Source organism: Protopterus annectens, chromosome 2.part0 (genome assembly GCF_019279795.1).
Source record: "Protopterus annectens isolate FY-2018-M chromosome 2.part0, PAN1.0, whole genome shotgun sequence".
Classification (NCBI taxonomy): domain Eukaryota; kingdom Metazoa; phylum Chordata; order Ceratodontiformes; family Protopteridae; genus Protopterus; species Protopterus annectens.
In genome coordinates this window covers 392,948,675-392,973,302 of record NC_056728.1, presented here as the reverse complement: position 1 = coordinate 392,973,302, position 24,628 = coordinate 392,948,675, and the positions used below count along the sequence as shown (strand labels likewise).

The 24,628-nt window shown below is 39.9% G+C and overlaps 1 protein-coding gene across 1 annotated transcript in view; it reads left to right on the top strand.

The window, feature by feature from the left end:
- Positions 1 to 24,628, top strand: part of ALDH1A1 (aldehyde dehydrogenase 1 family member A1) — a 646,119-nt gene that overhangs the window by 258,665 nt on the left and 362,826 nt on the right. The window contains exons 4-5 of the mRNA XM_044060830.1: positions 2,328 to 2,457; positions 6,347 to 6,408. Coding sequence (XP_043916765.1) covers positions 2,328 to 2,457; positions 6,347 to 6,408 — 192 coding nt within the window. The remainder of the gene's footprint in view (positions 1 to 2,327; positions 2,458 to 6,346; positions 6,409 to 24,628) is intronic.

Here is a 24,628-nt window from a genome sequence, read left to right as displayed (position 1 = left end):
TATGAAATAAATAAAGCAACTAGTTTGTTTAAGAACTATATGTGAATCTTTAACAACGTCATGTACAATTGAACTATCTGATTTTAGTTTCATCACCACTGTTGTCACATTGGGGTTTCTACTAGACTTTGTCAATTATACTATATTAAGAAATGGCATGACTGCAGCCATTCATGTTCTATGAGGTATGATTTAGGTGGATAACTTTGGCCTCTTTGGGTGTTATCCTATTGCAAAGGTTGTCCAAAGAGGACAGAATAACAGCATTCAAAGAGATGGGATTGTCTCATTTCTAATGGTGTATTGGTTAATGATGTTAATATCCATGCAATACTGAAGGATCCTACCAGAAGTTCACCAATTCCATTTACCCCATAAGTAAACAGTCATGTAGCTCTCACTTGTGGAGAATACTACCATTTAGTTAGGTATCATCCATTATAATGTCACACATTGAATGGACATCTAGAAAGGTATTCAGCCAGCTAACTAAAATTCAGTGACAGAACTTTTGTACACGACAGTGCTCCTTTTCCAATAATGTAGTGCACCTTAACTAAGACTGAACTGTGTGTACTTGATAAAGTGTACTGGGTCAGCATAGTTAGTGAATCTAGACATTGCCACTCTCTGAGCTTGTGTTATGCTGCTACTTGCCAGATTTGTACATAAGCATTTGGTGGTGGCTACTAGGGTTGCTACCTTTTCAAATGGCCAAAGTGGGACATTTTCGGGACACACATCAGATTTTACAGGCCGACACATACCCACGGTCAGTACAAAGGATAGAACTTAACTTTTTGCCTAAATAAAAGCTTATTCTTGTAGCATTTTAGTTGCTTATTCTGTTTCTTGTGACATTTAGGTATTTTAGATACAGAATAACTGTTTTATGCAACTATTACATAAAATATGGGACATAATTATGTCCTAAAATCTCAGGACATTTGCCATTTTTAATATTTTCTGTCAGGACACAACTGCCCAAAGAGGGACTGTCCCTCACAAAGTGGGACAGGTGGTAACCCTAGTGGCTACTGTCCTGCTTTCAACCACAGACTAGACATCCCTACTTATAAAGCCTTCTCACTACTTCGCAATGTTAAAACAGTAATGTGGTTTTGCTTGCTTGACAGCTTTAGGTTCAATGCTGGTGGGTAGGCCTTCTCTAAAATGGTCAGTTCTCTCTGGCAACTCCTCTCAAGCTGAGGAATGCCACCGAGTTTCCCAGCTTTAAGTGTGAGCACTTCCTAACCCCTGTAGCCATAAGGTAGTGCTATGGAGACCCTGAAGAGAGTAAGCTTTGACATGAACAAGTAGGCGGTCACTGGTAAATATATTTTATCTACAGACTCACTGTGTTTTAAACTCCCTTTTCTTTTGCTGTCACTGTTAAACTAGGATTTTTTTATCCCTTTTGTGTACTACTTGTGACTAACAATATACATACATTTTGTTTAATATGATTTATTTAAGTCTTTATATGAACATACACACAGAGATAAGTAGATAAATTAATAGCTAAAATGGATAGATAGATAGATAGATAGATAGATAGATAGATAGATAGATAGATAGATAGATAGATAGATAGATAGATAGATAGATAGATAAGGTGGTTGGTATATTAATCATGTAATCCTGTTTTCACATCATTATACATTGCATTGTCCTTGCATCATGGCAAAGAGCAGATTAGTTACATTGCAATGAAAATGTAACAAGAAACACTTTGTGGTTCCAAATGAAGAAATTAGGTTAAGAAAGTGTGACTTCACTGGCTTTATATTCTGCATTAGTTTTCGGTATAGTTTCTAGGCATGCTGCATACAGGCAACTGCCAAGAGAATGGATATCTCCTTTTACCATTTTCCTGATTTTGCTGCCTGCAAGTAGGTACATGTCTCTGTTATACAAGCAGTTAAGGCGTTCAGATCACCCAGGGAACAGTTCATGAGTAATCCAGAATAGGGGTAACAGATTGTCTGCAGTAGATTTCCTGCACATAAATCTTAAATTACTATAAAGGTAGTTGCTATTAGCAGTGACTCATGCCTACTTGTTTTTCTTAAGTGAAACCACAAGTGTAATTTTTAAAAGATTGTATCAAAATATAAAGTTTTGCTATTTTAGACCCCGTGTGTGCATAACAAAATTGAATGTTTCTGGTTTAATATAAAACAACTTGTTTGCAGTGATTGTATACTATATCCCTATCAGAAATTGTACAGAAGGTTACAGTACCTTAAATAAATTAAATTCTGATAATTAGTGCTGCCCAAAACAATGATCTTTTGTTCATCTTATGGCCTTCTCTTTCTCTACAGACAATGGAATCTATTGACTCTGGAAAACCATTCCTCGCTACCTACATGCTTGATCTGGCTGCTTGCATTAAAATATTGCGTTACTATGCAGGGTGGGCAGACAAAATCCAAGGTCGCACCATCCCAGTTGGTAGGTATTTCTAGGCAATTTCTAGAAAACAATTTATCTGAATGCAAAATATGTCCTTGAAGTTACTTCTGCAAATTCCAGGCAGTATAAAGCCTTTAACAAACATTTTAAACTGTTCTTTGAATTTAGGGATGCATCATTCTGTAATCTTTAAGCAATATTTTGACAAAATGCAAACTATTGTTGAAAAAAGAGTATACTTTCTTTGTTAATTCTTAACTCTGTGGTGTTTTAACAATATACTTTTAGTTCTAAGCCAATTTTTTTACCGCTGGGACCAACGAGTGTTACCTATAAACACGTGATGAGTATCTCCTGAATCTGATTTTTTTAAAACACATAATGGAAGGCATCATAAATTAATACTCCTACTCCTGCCTCATAAATGTACCATGCAGAGGAACATTTCTTCCCTCAACACTTCCAAACAAATAGAAAATTATGCAGTTTAGTCTTTTGAAACAGGTAAACGAGAGCTGTAATCTTTTTTATCTGCAGTCATCCTGTTATTATGTACCATTGTGAATACCTTCTGTAAACTCAAGAAACAAATGATGCAAGTCAATATCTGTGGGCCAAAATAAACAGCATATTTTTGTCCAAACTGCTGTAGTTTTACCCTCTGTAGTACTGTTAACATTTTGGTTCTGCAATGCACCTCGACTTTTTAAGTTTGAAAAGAACATACACTGTTCCCACTTTTTGCTTTTGTTTCCACATCACCATCAATCAGCTTCACCTAGTCAAAACTGAAAGTGAAGTCAATAAGCAGTTTTTTTGTTATGATCTAACTTTTTCTTCCAATCAACTCATTGTACATAATATAATGATTTATCCAGAAATAGTAAGCTAGTGCTCTCCTGCTTCTACTACTTTTATTTGAGGAAATGTATTGGTCTTTTCAAATGTTTTCACTGCACCTGAGCTGTATATCATGAAAATGCAAGCAGCTTCATCAGCTAATGACCTCCAGCAAAAAATGTGCTGTTTCACTTGCATGGTTGTATTTATAAACAGTTCACAGACAGAGCTTAACCATTAGCTTCTTAAGAAGGATTGCCTGGTGGCACACGAACTATCCTTTCAGTGTATTACCTATAATATGTAGCTTCTGCTCATGTGAAAATGACTGGCCTTTTGTCCTTAGTGAGCTGCGATGGGGAAACATATAATTTCTGCACTATATGAAGACAGAACATAACAAAGCAAACTAGTCCCTGTCTGTATAAGTTTTACGCTGAGCAAGTCACAGGAATGGCAGGCATTTTTGAATATAAAGGCATTCTTTGTCGGATATGAAATCCATTTAAAAGGGCCTTCTATAAGTGGATATTACCTCTGATGCCATACTGTGGTTCTTATATCTGAAAGATTAGTCTTAATACCCTTTCACTGGGTGACCAGTGTGTTTGCATGCACAGCTCTGTTTATTACATGTGTTGCAGTATCTGTGTTTTCTGCAGGTGTAGTAGACAACACTGAAAACATTTTGAGTTGACAAGGGGTAGACTGAACCCATGTCTGACTGCTGTTCTTGCAGTATGGAATACTATGACATTAGTATTAATTGTTGAAAGAAAAAAACATAGCTTTAATTTCACATTTTATTTTTATTTTCCTGCACTTATGATGTGTACAAGGTAATCACATCTTCATTTCTAGCAATGTCTTTGTCAAGTTAGATATGTCCTGTCTAGAAGTAACTGTACATTTTTCTTCATGGCTAAATTTCAAATAATTAAGTAAAGCCAAACAAGCAAGCAATCAGGTACTTACCTGAACAGCCATTGATTTTACATATAGTTCATTTACCCGAACAGTAGACACATTTCCCATCAAGCACTGTACGGAATACCTCTGTTTTCAAAGCCAACTTTTGTGTTGTGAGGATTGTCTAACTATGCAGACTGTCGAAGTTCAGGCCACAGACCACATTATCCTTCTGACTACAGAAGCATTAGTTAATGAAAATAATGTGAGGTGCCAATTCCTTTGAGGAGATGCAGTGGCAGATGGACATTTTATGCTGCCAGTGTTAAAACCCCTAATATTGAGAAAAGAACAATACAAATAATATGGAAACACATAATATGAAGAATAGTACACTGACATAAATACTGAATTAAAAAAAAACACCATCATTTTCCACTCTTTTATTGCCAGTTTTTTTGGTAAGTTATCTGCTCCCTTTTACTTCTTGTTCTGCATAGGAGCTCCATTTAAAATGTTTCTTTTGTTGTTGTTGTTAAACTCTCATAGAGTTGAAGGGTGCCGGAATGGGGACTGCACCAGGGTGAGCCAGCTACAGCTCTGGTGATAAAGTCAGCAAAAATATTGCTCCTCAGCTGGAAGAATGATAGTTTACATAAATTGTGAAATGGTGCTATCTACGAGATAATTATCTTGCCTTGCATGGCAGCCTCATAAAACACTACCACTTGGAGTAGCCATCTTTGGGAACACAGGCAGTATGTTCATGACACAACATACTGTATTTATATTCATTGTCTCAGGGAGAAAGGCTTTAGTAAGTCTGGCTTGACTGCTTATCAGACTCGCAGAACTAGGTTCCTCTCTTCATACGTTTTAAAACAAAAAGTGTACATCTAATAATAACATCTTTTAACAGTAACCCAGGACTGGGTGTGGGTAATGCTGGATTTACAAATGGTTGGCATGGTTTGATAATGAGAAGGAAGCCTGTGTGACTAAACAGCACCAGTCATGGGTAAATCCAGCATTACCCACACTCAGGAGTGGGTTATTGCTATTATACTATGACATTATTTACCAAAGAAATTGCTTACCTTTCTTAAATAATGTCTTTGTATAATAGTGCTGCAGTGTTCCTCCATGTTCTTTGGATCATAGGGTAATAGGAATTTACTAGGCTAATAGGGTAATAGGAATTTACTAGGCTAATGGCTCTAGGGCCATTACAAGCCTAGCCAAGTTCTATACTTATTTCTATGATTAGCACCTATTGCTCCTGTCCAAGAGGGACACAGGTGGAACCCCCGGAGCGAATTTACAGTTACCAATCCAATCATGCAGTTTGAAGAGGGCCAATGAGGTGCTCTGTTTGACATGGAGTCTGTTCCAAAGATGCGGTAACTTCTGGGAGACAAATATTTGTTTGCTGATGTACTGTGCATGCGTATGGATCCGTATTGTGTTCCTACACATAAATAATATATCACTATTGTTAAGGAGAAGCAACAGAGGAAAGAGAATCTCTGTTGCTGTTTTTTCCCCTTCCAATTGTAATGCAAGAATCCTGGACCTAGCCTAACATAGTGGGGGGAGGGGGGACAAAGATCCAAATATAGAGGCAAATTTTATTGCTCTTATAAACTTATAAAGTTACTGGAATGATAGGTTTTGTGTTAGCATTTATTTTCTGAACCTTAAATGTCTGTCTTTATTTAATTGCTTCAATCCCCAGTTGCTTGCCAGAAAACTACCTTTTTGTTTTTTGAGGAAATGATCAAGCCTGTGAGGTAAAAATCTGGTAATTTTATAAAAATCTGGACACTTGAGAGATATGGTAGTCTGCTCAGTTTTTAGGAGGGACAGCACAGAAATACAAGGAAAATCAGTTACACTTCTGTTTCTTTAGTTTTGCAGAACATACCAGATTTTTCTTATATTTTGCCATGTCCTCCTTAGCATATGCCAGTAGAAAAGTCTGGCCGCTCAATTGTCCTTCAGCAGCCAGACATTTTTCTCTTAATATATGTACAATTTACAGCAGGCATGTTGGTTAGGCTGTCCAATCAGCATGCATTCTTTTGAATGGCAATGAACTGTTATTGCATAATTCACATTTTATTATGCAGATTTAGACCCATAGACACACAGATGAATTTCTGCATGTTTTTTCTTTCAGATGGTAACTATTTCACCTTTACCAAACATGAGCCGGTAGGAGTATGTGGACAAATAATACCGGTAAGTGTACAAAATATTTCCAAAAATGAATTCCAGCATTTGTTCACCAGTATTTCACTTTGCAAAATTGATAATTTGATATTTTGTATAGCAAAGTTCAGCATGTTCTTTCAACTTCTATACTTCTGATGTGGAAAAAACTATGTACTGCCATTCCATACCACATATAACTTTTTCCACCAACACTACCGCAGATAAAAATAACCAGAGTCACCAGAGTGGTTTGGCCAAGCCCTTCAAGCTCCAAGAGCAGTTAGTGTCAGCCTATTCATGGGCTTATGCATGATGCATTTAGAACAGCCTCTGTGGTTACCCTACACAAGTGAGGTCCCTCTACAGATCCGAGCAATTCCAGGCCCATCAACCTCACCAGCCTTATATCACAAAGCCATGCAACATATCATAGCAGGACTCATTACTCTTGAAAATGGCAACTTAACTGATTTAGATCCCAGTTAGTTTTGTTTTGTTTTGTAATGGGAAGGTCCTCCCTCTTGAACTTGATAAGCTTGTCTGAAAAAGTTACAGAGGCTGTAGACAGTGACCACTCCATGCACTCTGCTTATCTTGATCTGACCAAGACCTTTTTCACTAACCCCCATTCTGGCATTATTAAAAAAAAAAATAGACAGACTTAATATAATACCCCTGTATTATCCACTGGACTGCAACTTGGCTGTCTGACAGATTCCAGGTTGTGAAAGCTTCTTGCACCATCTCTGAAAGTAAAATTGTACCAAAGTACTCTTCTGTTAACAACATAAACACAAAAAAATAAAACAATTATACATCACATTTACCATTTTTAACTATGTAATTTGCATTAATCAATTTGCTTTTTATTGGATGAAATGTAATCATGTGATTGTCCTTTTATTTTAAAAGTGTGTGATGCTTTGTGATTAATTATTTTCAAGAAGTTCATATTGAGAAGAATAACAAAAGTACTTAAGTGTAGTAAAACTGTGACTTCATATTGGTAGCGATGTGTTATTATTATTTGATTAATGAAGAATGGCAACTAGTGGAGCACCACAGGTATCAGTGCTGGACCTTCTCCTGTTTGGCATTTATTTTGCAAATTTCTAGTCTCAGAACCATGCTTAGGTATTCTGATAACCTCTGTACCTGATCAAGTGTCTATCCCCTCCAATTTAAAAAAAAAAAGAAAGAAAAGAAAAAAGGCCCTGTCTGAAAACGAGGAGAGGACACAAAAGTCTCTTTTACTTTGCAAATTGTTGCAAACTAGTTTCTATAAATGTAACAGATGGCTTGCTGTAGCTAAATTCTGCTGTCAAAGTGCTGAAGTGCTTCAGTCTGTTGTAACTGCAGTATCAGCACTTTTTTATGAATACCTGCACTGCTCTGCTACCCAGCTGGTATCTAATGATGGTGCCTCCTAATATCTTGGTCCTAGGATGGCATCCCCCTTTGCCGCACTCTAGCTAAACTCCTGTCCATACCAATATCCAGCAAGTGTAGTTGCTAAGGACTGCTGATGACTGTAAGCTGGCCACATTTATCTGCTCATTGACTGATAGTAAATAGTTCCAGCAAGGGATGGCGTATGCACATACTTGGTGTACTGAACATGGTCTCATGTTTAAATGGAAGAAAGTGCAGTACAGTTGTATCAAACAAAGAATGATGTCTGCCTCATGTTACAAATGGTAATCTGCAGATAAACATGGTCATAAGAGACTGGGACACTTACAGAGACGATTCTCACTCATTCAGTCATAGGTTCATAGGTGTGTACTAGGCTAATGGCCCTAGAGCCTTTACAAGCCTAGGCCATAGAAGTGCCCTGGCATCGTGCCACCCGACGTTAGTTCCCAGTGCCTCTATCAAGCAGAGCCACCGGAGTGATCCCCGGGATGAACTTTCTATTTCCCATCCACTCATCAAGATTTGTCTTGAAGAGGGCCAGTGAGGTGCTCTACTTGACATGTAAGGGAAGTCTGTTCCAGAGCATGGGCAGTCTCTGGGTTATGAACCTGTCCCTCCAGTATGTTCTGTTGATTGTAGTAATGAGGTTGAGGTCTCTGGAGCATGTGGTGTGGAGGGACTGGGATTTCTTTAGATGTAGCATTTCTAACAGTGCTGGGTCAGACATGGCATTGTAAGTCAAGCAGAGATCACCTTTTAGTAGACGATATGAGACAGAGAATAGTTGGAGTTTTTTGAGTCTGTTCATATAGGGCATGTGTTTAAGGCATAGGATCCTCTTCATGAGGTACTTTTGTGGCCTTTTCAACTGTTGCATGTGTCTAGTGAGGTACATGCCAAATGAGGCATTATATTCAATGATTGGCCCTAATAAGAGAAGAGTAGGGCGAGATGATGACCTCTTTCCTCCTGGATGCAAAACCTTAGTAATGACATGTGCCACATAGAAGGACTTTCTGACCACAGTGGCAATGTGGTGGCTGAAGGAGAGGTTGCTGTCAACCTGTGTCCCCAGAGCTCTTATAACGCCTTCAGTGTTCAGTGGGCTCCCATTGATGTGGTAATTAGTGGGAACTGAGTTTTTCCCAAAGGGGATGACAACCCATTTTTTTGGCATTGAGCTTAAGGCCATGGTTTTGACACCAGTCATTGGTCTCAGTGAGGCCTTTCTGTAGGATGTCTATATCACTTGGTGAGTTAATAATGGTTCCCAGCTTGCAGTCATCTGCAAACTTGGTCAGCCAGAGTCCCTCTGTGTTGGCCTGGACTTCTGAGAAGTAGATGCCAAACAGGAGAGGACCCAGGACTGATCCCTGTGGACTCCACTCATGACTGGTCAGCAGTCTGACTTGGAGTCCACTACTTTCACACTGTCGGTTCTGTCTGTGAACCAATTTCCAACCCACCTAGTGACATAGGGATTGCTAGGAGTTCGATATTCAAAGAAGTCATCCTGCCACTGTACTCTTTCCTTTTTAGGCCCATCATTTAATGCAATACCCTCTTTGTTATGTATAAACCAAAGGATATAGCTCAACTAAAAAAAGCCCCAAAGATACCTCACCAAGAAAATTAAAGACCTTTAATCCTTCAACTATCCAATAGATTAGCACATCTCTCTTTACTCAGTAACCTACATGTAGCTCTATGGTGAACTGTGTCTCACGTTTTGAGCTATGAAAGAACCAGTTCAGTATGACCTCTTCTTTCTTTGCAAAACTGGTGGCTCACCAAACACTCCTACTAGAACCTAAAGATACACCAGCAATTAAACAAGACTGGTTGGAGAGGTAGGTTCCTAGCTAAATGTATTCCCAGCTTATGGATACTGGTCATGCAAAGTACTGCTTTGACTAACTTTAAGTCTAGTTTTGATAATTAGATGAGTAGACACAGAGTTGCACCAGGATAGTCATGTATAGCCCTTCTTGATTTGAGACTTAGGTACTTTTAGAGGAGGAATAAACTTTTTAAGTGTGTCTTCTTAAAGGTGTATATGGCTAGGCATCCTGCAGTCATTGTGATTGTTTGCATAGTATTGTTCCTATGTTCGTATGGCCCTATGGTACTATACGTGATACAAGGGACCCCATAGTTCACCATATCGCTGCACTGCTCACAAATATAAGCAAAAACATGGTAAAAGTGAGCTGCTTAGCTAAATGGATGGAAAACCACATATTTATGCAGGCCTACCTACCCCCCTGTTCATTATGGACTCGGGAAGTAACTGGTTAAGTGTAACAGTGAGATTGCAGTGGCCATGCTTCAAAGACTTAAATACTCTTTTACCTACTACCAACCTATTAACATATGAGTACATTCCAATGGTGGGGGAAAGGTTGTGGCCTCATGTGGCTCAATGGTTGCAGCATACTAGGACAGTGAGTCTTCTACCCACTGGAGAGGAGATTGATATGGACCCCATTGTCTCTCCAGGATGCAGCATCTCCCAAGTCCTGAAGCCCATGGTACTGACGTGCTGGTTAAGATTAATTTCCTCTTAAACTAGTATTACTTCATTGTCTGTAATATGACTGAATACCTGTACTAATTTCTACAATGAAATGCTATAAACCTTCTGCAATTAAGTAGTGTAACAGTAAATACGGACAAGTACTGCTTCAGAGCCAGGTTTGCTTTCACTTCCAAAATGTTCAATACCAACCTACTACATTTCCTTCCCCGTGACTGATTTACTATAATAAATTCACATAAACCTTAATGAATATATTTACTGACCACTTGTTGATGCTTGATAGGTTCAAATATGTTGCATAATTATGCAATGTCATTTTATTTTTATTTTATATACATATCTGTTATTTCCTTTTGTTGAGTAATCCCATAGTTATAGGGTTCTGAGACCAGCAGGGCTACTCTTCTTGGAAACTTGTCCTAATTGTATACCTCTTCCTCAGGAGTTGCAGAAGTATGAGAAGAAATGGAGGAAAAAGAGAGGGTTACTGATTATGACTGTGTGAGTACTGGGGTTTAAAGGACTCCAATATTTCATATTTCAGTTAGGTTTGATAATGCAAAATAAGGTATAGCAACACCTTTACTGCTCCTTTCATCTTCCATTTTATCAAATATTCCATTCTTTACTTGGATGATATTCCTATGATTCCACTCAACGGCTGCTAAAATGATTTCATTGAGAAAAGAGAATTGAACTGGAAAATTCGTCTCCAAGCAAGAACCCCCCCCCAGGCTCAACACCGCAGAATCTATAGTCCTGAATCCTAAACTGGACTACAAGAAATTCCACTGAACCATTCCCCTGTGATTCCTGACTCCTGTTTTCTCAAGAAAAAAGCTCCACACAAGAATATTGGACTCTATATCTTTGCCTGGACCTCTTGGTCTTAAGATTGGTACAAAATCCATATTTTTTATGGGCATAACCAAACCAGCCCTCCTTTCTTGTTTCACTGTATTTATTTTGTGAGTTTTGTATCTCCTTTCACTTGGGGCTCCACCTCACAAGGTGTATTTTGTGGGCATGTTCAACTTTACTAACATGGTTAAGTTAGTATTTATTAGTTTTCTTTGTAGATTAGTTTAATTTAATTCGGATCAGTTTTAAGATGTAACTGTTTTTTGACTGCCAACCCCTCTCCTTTCATTGTTTTTTTGGTCTGTTTTCCATCTCCCACACCCCAGACTGACCTGCCTTCCCCTCCCTTCCCCCCATCCATTCGCTACTTTTTTTGAAACTGCTTCAAACAGGGTTTTAGTATTTGCTATTTAGTTTTGTATTTGCTTTTTGCTACATGCTTTTGTATTTGTATTTGCTATTTGTTATTGACTTTTGCCCTTCTTTTACACTTGTAGACCATAGTATATGCACACTGCTTAGATATATAATTGTCTGTGATGCTGTAGGACCACTATACGTTCCCACCAGTATATTTGTTCACCCCCCTCCGATAACTGTTTTCTAGGTTATACTCCCTACATTCTTTCACCATTAAATGACACTAACTTTCTCACATTTTCTCAAACTTATGGCCCACTGCATTATCCTGTTTTTTTCCAGTATTAGGCTTGTTTTCATTTGTCTACAGCATCTGCACTTTAGTTTGATTTTTTTTCCCGACGCTTAAGAGCCACCTCCAATTCACATTAGTGAACTCTCTGCTGACCGTACATTCTGCACACATTTTATTCACATTTTCTGGGCCATCACTCGTATTTTTTTTCACCCCTGACTTACTTCTTTTTACCAGTCCTTTTGTTTTTCTCTCTAATATTTCCATTTTCCCAACAGATCTTTATCCCTTTCCCCAGTAGAAGTTTGCACTCTCCCTCGTGATGGAACATGCAGGTATGGGCCAGAATCCACACATTGTTTTCTTAATTGCACTGAATTAAGTTCCCTTCTCCCGTGCCTAGACAGAATAACTACTTAACTAGACAGTGGCACTACCGCCCAGGAAGCATCCCCGAAGAAGGACTCGAAAGTGCTGTCCCCAAATCAGTTCTCATTCCCCTGCTAGCTTCTTTTATGACTTAGCCTGACCACATTTTCCAGTACCTCAGCCATTGATCAGTTTTTTTGGCTCTAAAGTTAGCTAGTTAATTTCAATATATCTAAGGTATTTTATGGGACCTGGTACCTCAAGGATAATTTTAATTATTGTAGAACCTACCAGATTCCATCAAACGGTTTTACATTTCCCTGTTAAATGATACCGTGGACACATGAATTTTATTTAATTTAACATTTCACTTTACTATTCACCAGCTTCCATTCGTCACTGTGAGATCTTGAAGATTTTTACAGTTATAAATGTATTTTACTTAATGTGACAAAATTGAATATGAATCTGAACAGCACATGGACAGCTTCCTGCAGAGGTTCTAATAAAGAATATTGAACAATCAAAATCTGAGTCTCTTTTTGCAGATTTTAAACTAGCACTGAGATTCTTTTTAATGAATTTAAACTTGCACAGACATTTTAACTCCTAGTATTGGGCTGCCTTCGAAACCTCTCTCTCCATAGGTATAGCAGTTATGGCACAGACTCGCAACATGTAAGCAGCAGCACAAGAGGATCCCGAAAAGTGGGTTTTACGGAAGTTTGATCTCTCAGTTGTGGATGAACATGTTTTAGTCCTCCACTGAGATTTTGGCTCCTAGCTTTAGTGTTTTGAAACCTCTTTCCCTACAGGTACAACACTGAGCAGCCACACCGAGGCTGACATATAAACCGGAGCATGTCAGTCTCAAATGAAGGAGAAGTGGACCCTAAACTGACTCACCGGCTAAATCCTCAGATGTAAAGGAGGCACCCTGCCACAAAAATAACATGAGGGACTCCAGATCCTAGAGATCTAAAGGGAATCAATCAGTTTAAAACAACCTGAAGTTGGCAGCCACCAAAAAAATGTCCATCTCACATTACTGCTTATTGTTTCTCTTGACTTCCTGCACACTAATAATGCTTCTTTACAGGCCTAATTAAACAGCAGAAAATCTTAACGTTTTAAAACTGGTAATATTGAACATACCCTTCACACAGATTAACAGATAAAGAATGGGTAATTTCTCCTTTTCCAGGAGAAAGTGAATGGGTTAGCAGTCCCATTCTTTATTTGTTTGGAAATGCATTGTGTTACAATGTAAATGCTTGGGTATATATTACTTCATCGAAAGCCTAATTGAGCAAATTGGTAATCATTGAACTGAAATCAGTGAAAGCTCAATTAAGCGTTCGACCACTCCAGCCAAACATTCCTAGGGAAATAAAAAATAGGCTAGCTACTAACCATAACAAATTCAACAAAATTTAAAACCCTGCAAACACCAACACTAACTATATATACCAACTCTGAGACCACAGTACAATGGAGAAAAGGGCAAATCCCTGATGATGGCCAACCACGTCCTTGCCCTAGGAAATATTTCACGGAAACGATCATTCTCTTAACTGAGCTTTCGCTGAATAGGGTTCAATGATTAACGATTCACTGGGTTAAGCATTTGACAAACTGATATAGACCCAAATGTTTGTAGAATGGGCCATAAGGAAGTACATGTGTTAAAATTATGTCTGCAAAGTTAAAAAGATAGTGTCATCCTATAAAAAAGAAATCCCATTTTTTTATTGGTTCAACGAGAGAATGCTGTTTACCTTAAAATAAATTGTTACAGGCTGTTCAGGCACACCAAATACCATTTGCTAGTAGGATGAGCACTTATATACTGCTATATTGATTGAAGAAAAGTTTGCTACCATGGCAACTTCAACAGATAGGCAGTTTCAGGAAAAGCAGAGTTTTGTAGGTGCTGCTCTGGAAAAGAAACCACAACTTTAAACTGTCCAGTTTAAACTACAAGGAATTGTTGCCATTAATGTTTTATATCCTAATATGTTTATTTTGCATGGCTACTACTTATATGATATGGTAACAATGTTTTCACTGTTATTTTTATGTTTTATTAATCAAGGTCTAATGCATTGCAGTCTGCATTAAGGATAATCCACAATATATATTTCAAAACTCCCTCCCCCATCTATAAAGGGTGTAGTGCCTCTGTATGTAACATTTAATTTGAAAGTTCTGGAAATCCTCAGGTACATTATCAGTAGCAGTACATGTCTTTCACAGGAAGGTGCTGCACTGGTCTTTTGTAGTGAAACATGCAAGTACATTTTAACAAACATCTCTGACTGAACATTTCACCAGACAAACTGGGTTATGAGCATGTCCAGGCCATATAATAACATCAGTAGAATAAAACACTCTGATAGAACTGCATTGTGTAGCAAATAAAGTAAATTAAATTTTAGACAGCAAGTAATTCAAATATAAATGACATATGCCAACACATCCAAACGTTTGCAACACCTATGACCCTGGGTCAATCCTATTGACATAGTTTTACTAGTTTTCCTAACCTGTTAAGAATTAATAGTGTAAAATATGTGTGCACCTATATCTGTTTTATATGCACACACACACACACACACATATATATATATATATATATATATATGTATATATATATATATATATATATATATATATATATATATATCTCCAAAATTTAGAACACCTATGACCCCGAGTTAGTTTTCTTAACCTGTTAAGAATTAATAATGTATAATATTTGTGTGTATCTATATCGATTTTATACATACATATGTTCATAGGTTCATAGGTAGGTACTAGGCTATTGGCCCTAGGGCCTATATAAGCCTAGCCAAAAAGGTACCCTGGCTTTTGCCACTCAAGAAAATTATTTTCCTGTGCCCCTGTCAAGCAGAGCCACAGAGGTGATCCCCGGGGTGAATTTCCTATTTCCCATCCAATCATCAAGATTTTTCTTGAAGAGTGCTAATGAGGAGCTTTGTTTGATATAGATAGGTAGTTTGTTCCAGAGTATGGGAAGTCTCTTGGACAGGAATTTATCCCTCCAGCATATTCTGTTTATTGTAGTGACAAGGTTTAGGTCCCTAGAGCATGTAGCTTGAAGGGATTGGGATTTCTTTAAGTGGAGGATGTCCAACAGCTCTGGGTTTAACATAGCTTTGTAGGTTAGGCAGAGATCGCCTCTGAGTAGATGATATGCTACAGAGTAAAGCTGGAGTTTTTGAGACGGTCTGCATAGGGCATCTGTTTGAGGCTGGTAATCCTCTTTGTGAGGTATTTCTGCAGCCTTTCCAGTTGTTGTAGATGTCTTGTGAGGTACATACCAAAAGTGACAATTAGAAGGGAACAATGACCTCTTTTTTCTTGAATGAAAAACCTTTTGTGATGAGGTGTGCCACATAGAAGGATTTCCTGACTACTTTGACAATGTGATTATCAAAGGAGAGACTGCTGTCCACCTGTGTCCGAAGGTCACTTATCACACTTTCGGTGTTAAGTAGACTACCACCTATGTTGTAGCTCATGGGTACAGAGTTTTTTACCAAAGGGGATGACAATGCACTTTTTGGGATTGAGCATGAGGCCATGGCTTTGACACCAGGCATCTGTCTCAGTGAGGCCCTTTTGTAGGATGTCCACATTGTTAGGAGTTTTGATTATGGCTGCTAGTTTGCAGTCATCTGTGAACTTCATTAGCCAGAGTCATTCTGTGTTAGCCTGTACTTCAGAAAAGTAGATACCAAACAGGAAAGGACCCAGGAATGAACCCTGTGGTACTCTACTTGTCACTGGTCTGAAGTCAGATTTGGAGTCTGCTACTTTCATAGTGTGGGTTCTGCCAGTGAACGAATTGGCAACCCATCTTGTGACATAGGGATTTATACCTAATTTAGCGAGTTTATCTATAATTCCAGAGTGGGGGATGGTGTCAAAAGCCTTGGCAAGAGCTAGATAGGCTGTGTGAACCACCTTACCCTCATCTATGGCTTTGGTGACTGCTTCAAAGAAGTCTGTCAGGTTTAGAAGACATGATCTGCCTTTTACAAATCCAAACTGGGTGGGATCCAAAGTTTGGAGATTAACAATGTCTTTGTTTATAAGTTCCATAATGATATGTTCCATGGTCTTGCAGACCGGGCTCGTTAGGCTAATGGGGCGGTAGTTCCTGGGGTATGTGGTGGCTCACCCTTTGCTGAGTGGGATAACCATCGCTGTGTGGCATTCAGTGGGCAGAAAGCCTGAAGTGAGGCTATGACTGAACATGGTGCTTAAGTGCGGTGCCAGTTCATTCTGTAGTTCATGTAAAACGCAGCCTGGGATGTTGTCACGTCCCATGGATGCTGTGTTCTTGGCTTTGGAGAGTGTTTTTTACCTGTGCAACCATGATTAAAGGAGCTTTGCATTCTTCCAGTATAGAGATGGACCCTTTAGGGCGTGAGAGGGGGGTAAAGTTAGCACTGAACCTATCTGCCAGAATATTGGTGATATCATTTGGTTCTATTAAATTTAGTGCCGTTGTGCTGTAACTTAGAGCAGATCTGAGTGTTGCCATTGAGATTCTTGACACAGCTATAGAATGCTTTGTGGTTGTCTTTAGAATCAGTGGTGATTTTGTTTTCGTAACTAGCTTTGGAGGATTTTATGAGGGATCTCAGCTTCTTACTGAGGCTGACCAGGTAGCTCCTCCAATCATGGGATTTTACTCTTTTTTGCAACAGTTTCTTTCTTCTGTTTTAGAGTTTGTTTATGGCAGGGGACAACCAGATTGGCTTCCTTTTTTGGGAGGATAGCATCTTGGTTCTGTTAGGGATAGCACGATCCATGCAGTCCTGTATGTGCTTATAAAGTGCATTTGTGTAGGATTCAGCAATTGTACCTCTATTGTCCGTCTGCATGGGTGTTGTGAAGTTTGCCACTTCTGTCTTAAGACGTGTGACGATGGCTTTGGAGAAATTTTTTATGGTGGTTTCCCTAATGGGGAAGGGGGTGGGATGTGGATGTCTAGGCTGATTAGCTTGTAGTCGGATCTGACCAGTGAGGAATTGACCTCTGGTTAGGAATACCGGTCGCCCATGTTAGTAATGACCAGGTCTAGGATATTGCTGCCCCTGGTAGGGGTGTTGATAAGTTGATCCAAGGCATTGTAATTTATGATTCCAGAAAACGTTGAGCAAAAGAGTTGGTACATGAGTAGTTTTCCCAGTTAATGGTGGGGTAGTTGAAATTGACTTTTATTAGGGTGTTGGGTTGTACCCTAATATTTTCCAGTGTATAAAGAAATAAGGAGTGGGAATCCTGGGGTATGGTGGGGGATCTGTAGCAAATTACAATTTGGATTGCAGTCTTGCCCAGAGCTAGTTGCACTTGGATAATCTTGGATGCATTATGCTGAGCAACTAGCCTGGGGGTGTGGATATCCTAAATGAATATGGACACGCCTCCGCCTTTAGTGCTCGGGTCCAGGTAAGGTGGCTGAAAGGTGTGGTATAAATTATAGCCTGGTAATGCAGGGGTGCTCTTGAGCCAGGTTTCTGTCACTGCAAAGATGTCGATGTTCTCCATTTTAAGGTGTGCCTCGAGTGAATGCATTTTGAGGTTTAGACTTCTAGCATTGAGTAGCATTACCCTCAGATTTTGCTTGCTTGTAGCTGTTACAGTGGTGAAGTTGTCATTTAAACCTTGCCTAAAAAAGGCACTAAAGGGGTGGCAAGAGCCTTAGCCAGTATCTGGAATCCCAAGGATGACAGGTGCAGGCCATCTCTGGCAAAGCATCATGGTCTATCGATCATGTTATCCCAGGCAGACATATACTGGATCCCCTTAGAATATGACCAGAAGCTTAGCCAGTTGTTGAAGTCAATCATTTTGTCCTTGTACTGTGGTATCATTCTGGGTGATGGCAGGATGCTAATCAGGGCTAGGGTCATACCTGCCTGGGCTACAAGATCGGAACAGCTCCTCCATGTCTCTTTTCATATAGTCCAGGGAGGTACATCTCAGGTCATTCACACCAACATGGACAATGACAGAGTCATATTTTTACATGTTGTGGAGTGACCTGAGTGCATGTGTAATGTGGTGAATCTTGGTACCCAACAGGCAGCTGACAGTAACTTTCTCCTTGTTTAGCCTGGTGAGTGGAACATCAATGTGCCTGACTATAAAGTCACCTATGACTAAAGTGTTGGGTACGTTGTTTTGCTTTATGGGCTGTGGTTGACTGGCACACTGAGTTTTTATATATATATATATATATATATATATATATATATATATATATCTGTATAAATACATTTATATTCTGTGGGTTTGTCTGTGTGCATGCATGTGTATATAGATGTGTGTGTGTGTGTGTGTGTGTATATATACATACATATGTGTGTATATATATATATATATATATATATATATATATATATATATATATATATATATATATATATATATATATATATATATATATATATATATATGGATGGATAGATACAAACACACACACACACACACACACACACACACACACACACACTCATATATATATATATATATACATGGTGAGAAATAGAGAGAAAGCAATATATGAAAATATAGATCATTAAATATTTTAATGTAAAAGAAACCCACATGACCAGCCGGTCCCTTCTCCACCTATGCAGGACATTGTATCTATGACAACACATTTCACTTGAATGGGGTATCCCCTTCACTGAATTGAATCAATCTCCCAGCTCCCGCCACATAGCTATCTTCCTGCAGCCCCCCCGCCCCCTTTGGAGGCCTTGTCCAGATTCTGCAGGTATAACTCCTGCAGCAGGCAGAGGAGAGTTTTAGTCTCTTTCAGGCACTAGCTTGGGGCACAACCCTGGGCTTTAATTGATTCTGTTGATTTAAGTTCCAAGCTTAGAATAAGATGCAGAGGTATGAAGCTGAGACTACTAAGGCATGGATCACTCAACCTTTTACACAAAAAATATGGACAAAGTCAAAAATAGTGGGGGACAAAGTCCCAAAAATAGGGACAAATTTTATATATTGCTCTTAAAAACTTGGAAAGTTGCTAGAATAAAAGGTCTTGTGTTACCATGTAGTTTCTGAAGGATATGAAACCTGAAACTCAATTACTGTCATTATTTAGTGAATTCAATCCTGACTGATTTGTCACAAAAATCCAGAAAATCACAAATTTTATGAGGAACAGACTGAAAATATGAGGAAATAATCTGGACATTCTGCGAAAATCTATAGAGTTGAGAGGTATATGTGACATCTCTCTGCCTATCTCCCTAACACCCTGCAATAGCATGAGGTAAGAAGAGAAAGTCATAGGAATGCATAGAGTAAATGCAAATATATTGTGCACTTAGTGCTGCTTATCTGCATAAGTATGAAAACACCTGTACAATAAAAGCATTTACACATGTGTGCTTTGAAGAAATTTATAAAGTTAACCATGGCAAAACTTCATTTATATAAGAATTTCATAAATCTGATTAAATGTACACCAGTTCTTCACAGTCTACCATTTTAAAAGCTGCTAGGATTCCTCTTTTTGTGAAAGTTGAGGGAAAGTACAAATTAACTGATAATGTGCTTAAATCACAGAGATACAATACAGTTTCTGAAAAGAAAGCAATTATGACTATATTTACTGTGCCATTTTCAGAATTAGCCTATGACTTACTGGTAAGGTAGGAAATATTGAAATACTTTCTGGTTTCTACCTGAAAGGATTTAGAATGTGTAAGGTATATATCCATTGATGTCTTAATTACTATTACATGTATAAAGTAGCTTGCTGCAGACACTGGTCTCTGGCAATGGAAATGTTGAGGTCAGCAGTGCAGGCAACCCCCTGTAACTAAGGAATGAAATATATGACAAATTAATTAATTACTTTACCACGCTCTTACATTAAACCCTTATAGGCCAACATTTTGCTATACTTGTACACTGCAGCAGCTAAATGCGTAATACACAGACAGTATTGCAAAGGAAAGAGAAACCCAAACCTTCTAATTAATTCTTCATGTGTTACTAGTATTTAATTAACAAATTATCCAGAATTGTATGTAGTTTCATAGATGAGGAAGGTGTAATTCTTTGCTAACATGTCCTTGCAGGTTACAAAATGTTGCAGCAGAAGGGAGCAGGACACAAGAGAGAGAACTTCCGTCCTGGAAAGAATCATATTCTCATGGATTCGTTGAGGGCTCCATGTCAGAGTATCAACCAGTCACGAATGGAGTCCCACAAGGTTTGGTCCTGGGTCCTCTCCTGTTTGATATCTACTTCTCTGAAGTCCAGGCCAATACAAAGGGACTCTGGCTGACAAGTTTCATAGATGATTGGAAGCTGGGAGCCATAATTAACTCCGCAGGTGATGGTGACATCCTACAGAAAGGCCTCACTGAGACCAATGAATGGTGTCAGAACCATGGCCTTAAGCTCAATGCCAAAAAATATGTTGTCATCCCCTTTGGGAAAAACCCAGTTCCCATGAATTACCACATTGATGGTAGTCCACTGAACACAGAAGGCATCATAAGAGATCTGGGAACACAAGTTGGCAGCAACCTCTCTTTTGACCACCACACTGCCACTGTGGTCAGAAAGTCCTTCTATGTGGCACATCTCATTACTAAGGGTTTTGCCTCCAGGAAGAAAGAGGTCATTGTCTTCCTCTACTCTTCCCTCATTAGGCCAGTCATCGAGTACAATGCCCCATTTGGCATGTACCTCACTAGACACCTGCAAAAACTGGAGAGGCCACAAAAATACCTCACAAAGAGGATCTTAGGCCTTAAACACTTGTCCTATATGGACAGACTCAAAACACTCCAACTATTCTCTGTCTCATATTGCCTACTTAGAGGCGATCTCTGCTAGACTTACAAAGCCATGTCTGACCCATCTTTGTTAGAAATGCTACATCTAAAGAAATCCCAGTCCGTCTGCACTACATGCTCCAGAGACCTCAACCTCATTACCACAATCAGCAAAACAAGCTGGAGGGACAGGTTCATAACCCAGAGACTGCCCATGCTATGGAATAGACTTCCCATACATGTCATGCCTCACTGGCCCTCTTCAAGAGAAATTTTGATGAGTGGATGGGAAATAGAAAATTCACCCCAGGGATCACTCCAGTGGCTCTACTTGACAGAGGCACTGGGAATTACGGTCAGGTGGCACGATGCCAGCATAATCCTGTGGGATAGGCTTGTAAAGGCTCCAGGGACATTAGCCTAGTACACACCAATGAACCTGTGACCCTATATGGGAAACGTCTGTGTGGAAAAGGGAATGCCAAAACAGGCAGAGAGAGCTAAGGAGTGGAGTCAGGTAGAGGCTGATATAAATGCTGTAGAGGAAGGAGGCACACTTGTGAAGGAAAAGAATCAATGATATGGTGTGGTGTTGCCAGAGCAAATGCTAGGCAGTATGCAGTTGCCCATGTCAGTACTGGTGGTGGTCATTCCACAAGCCAACATATAACACTGGATGAGGAATGCCACCTATCTATAAGGGGTAATGACTTTGATGCAGGAGAGGATGCTACAGGAATTATCAAGGTGGTGTTGACACAGGTACTTTCCGACACCTACAATATCCAGAGTCAGGCACTGTAGAAGGTTAGTGTTTATCTGGCTTTTCTAATTTAAGGCTAGTAATATGTGGCATGGCAACTGGGTACATATAACTTTTACAAATTTCCTCATCAGGTACTCCATCAACATTAGATGTAGCACATATTCTACTAGCACTTCATAGTAAGTGTGAACATCATACATTTAAGAAAAAAATATTTAAGTGCCACAGGTTACAGTCACCTCATCATGACACATCTCTTCACAGGCTCAACGCCAGAAACAATCCATGCTGTGCTGTCACAGGCTCAGCACCAGAGCCAATCCCATGCTGTGCTGTCACAGGCTCAGCATCAGAGCCAGTTACATGCTGTGCTGTCAGAGGCTCAGCACCCGAACCAGTCACATGCTGTGCTGCCACAGGCTCAGCACCAGAACCAGTCACATGGTGTGCTGTCCCAGGCTCAGCACCAGAAGCAATCACAAGCTGTGCTGTCACAGGCTTAGCACCAGAAGCAATCAGATATTGTACTGTCAGAGGGTCAGCACCAGAAACAGTCACATGCTGTTCTGTCAGATGCTCAGCATCAGAGCCAATCACATGCTGTGTTATCACAGGCTCAGCACTAGAACCAGTCTCATTCTATGCTGTCACAGGCTGAGCACCAGCACCAATCACATGCTGTGCTGTCCCAGGCTCAGCACCAGAACCATTCACATGCTGTGCTGTCCCAGGCTCAGCACCAGAACCAGTCACATGCTGTGCTGTCACAGGCTCATCACCAGAACCAGTCACATGCTGTGCTGTCACAGGCTGAGCACCAGAACCAAACACATGCTGTGCTGTCCCAGGCTCAGCACCAGAACCAATCACATGCTGTGCTGTCCCAGGCTCAGCACCAGAACCAGTCACATGCTGTGCTGTCAGGCACTCAGCACCAGAACCAGTAACATGCTGTGGTGTCAGAGGACCAGCACCAGTACCAGTCACATGCTGTGCTGTCAGAGGCTCAGCACCAGAACCAGTCACATGCTGTGCTGCACTGCAGCAGGACGAAGTTGATGTACAGTGGCTGTCAATGAAGATACCATAACTGTTATTCTCATGACACAGCCTCAGGCCACTGGCACATAGTCATGAAACGTGTACTGGCAGGGCCCCTACCCCAGAGTGGTTGCATAACTGCATACGAAGTGACATAGGCTCATATGTTCAGCATATTGAAGAAGTGACATTGCAGTGAGTGGGGCACAGCACATCACTCAACATCTGTTTCTTGTGCATTGCGTGCACCTCATGCTGAAGGTACTAGCCTTTCACAAGAAGCAGTACCACAGGGGTGCCAGGCAAAATACAGATTTCACAGCTCCAGCAATAAGCAAGGTTTTACCTGCCCAGTAGCAAATGTGCTGTGACATAGTTCAGGCCCAAGCTTCTGTCACAGAGAATCAGGCAGAGATGGTTAGAGTGCTGCAGGTTATACATGAGGAAATTCTCCTGCACATGGGAATGGTGGAGGCCAGGAACAATGTCATGATGATTCTCATGCACCATATGATATCAGCCTCTATGTGTACCCTAGTAAGGACATACTAGGCATATGCTGGGGACACAACTGGATGTGGACGTGACAGTGTCTCCATGCATAGTGGATGAATATGCCATACACCATGTGTATTTCAACAAAGTGCTATAGGTATTCATGTGATTTCTCCCAAGAAAGAGACAATCAGGCCTCTTCAGATTTCTATAACATGTGGTAGAACTTCTCAGTCAATGTCTAGGTCCTTCATCACTGTTAAGTTAATATCAAGAAGTTCCCATGCTTCCAGTAGATCGTGTCATCAGACAAATCAATAACAAGTTCGCATACCAGCATTAGCTCACTGTGTCTGCGATTATCATCCATACTGTCTCTAGGGGACTAAAGTGAAACACTCACAGATGAGCCCTGAACATCTTTCATAACACCAGCTCTTTTGCACTTCAAAGTCTGCCAGTATAAGCAGCACTTGTGCCACTGACCAGTCAAAACTATTCAAATGATGACTGCTTATACCTTCTGTAAACAGCATTTTGTTTATGATATAAGGAAAAATGTCTGATGTACAGTGTAAGTTGACTGTGCACTCATGGGTATGCCCCACAAGTAGTACCGCATACATAAAGTATTATTTGTAACTTCTCACTGTTATATAATGAATGTCATGGCCCATAGCTGTAGACTCAACATTGCCCCTTCACTTCAGCAACATTGTGCTACAGATGAGCCTGCCAGTGCAGTTACAGTGCTACTGCTATGGGATGACCACCATCACTGTTGTCACTAGTAGGGAAATTGTAGAGGGAGCTGTATTGCTACTATCAGTGACTGACATTGGCAGTTGCATGCAAGATAGATGCATGATCATGTTGTGCAGAAGGCAGCAAGCAGTAAACATACTGCATGCCATTGCAGGCTCATACAGAAGCCCCCCTCACTCATCCAGGCAGTGCAAACAAGCTTTGAGCAGGCCAAACACTCACTCAATGACTATCTGTGTCAGGGACAGTATGGTGTTATAGTGCTGCTTAGTAGCTCCCTGGTTAAAACAGACTGAAATGTTTCAGTAGGTAACCTGCATCAGCAGGAAAACCAGTCAGCAAAGTGACACATAACAAAACGGCTGATTACTCAACCCTAGCTATGCCAGTCTATAGATACAGAGATAACTATGGTTATCAGCAGTTGGGAGGATGGCCTAATGGTTAAGGTGTTTGCCTTATAAACACAAGGTACAGGGTTTGAATCTCACAGG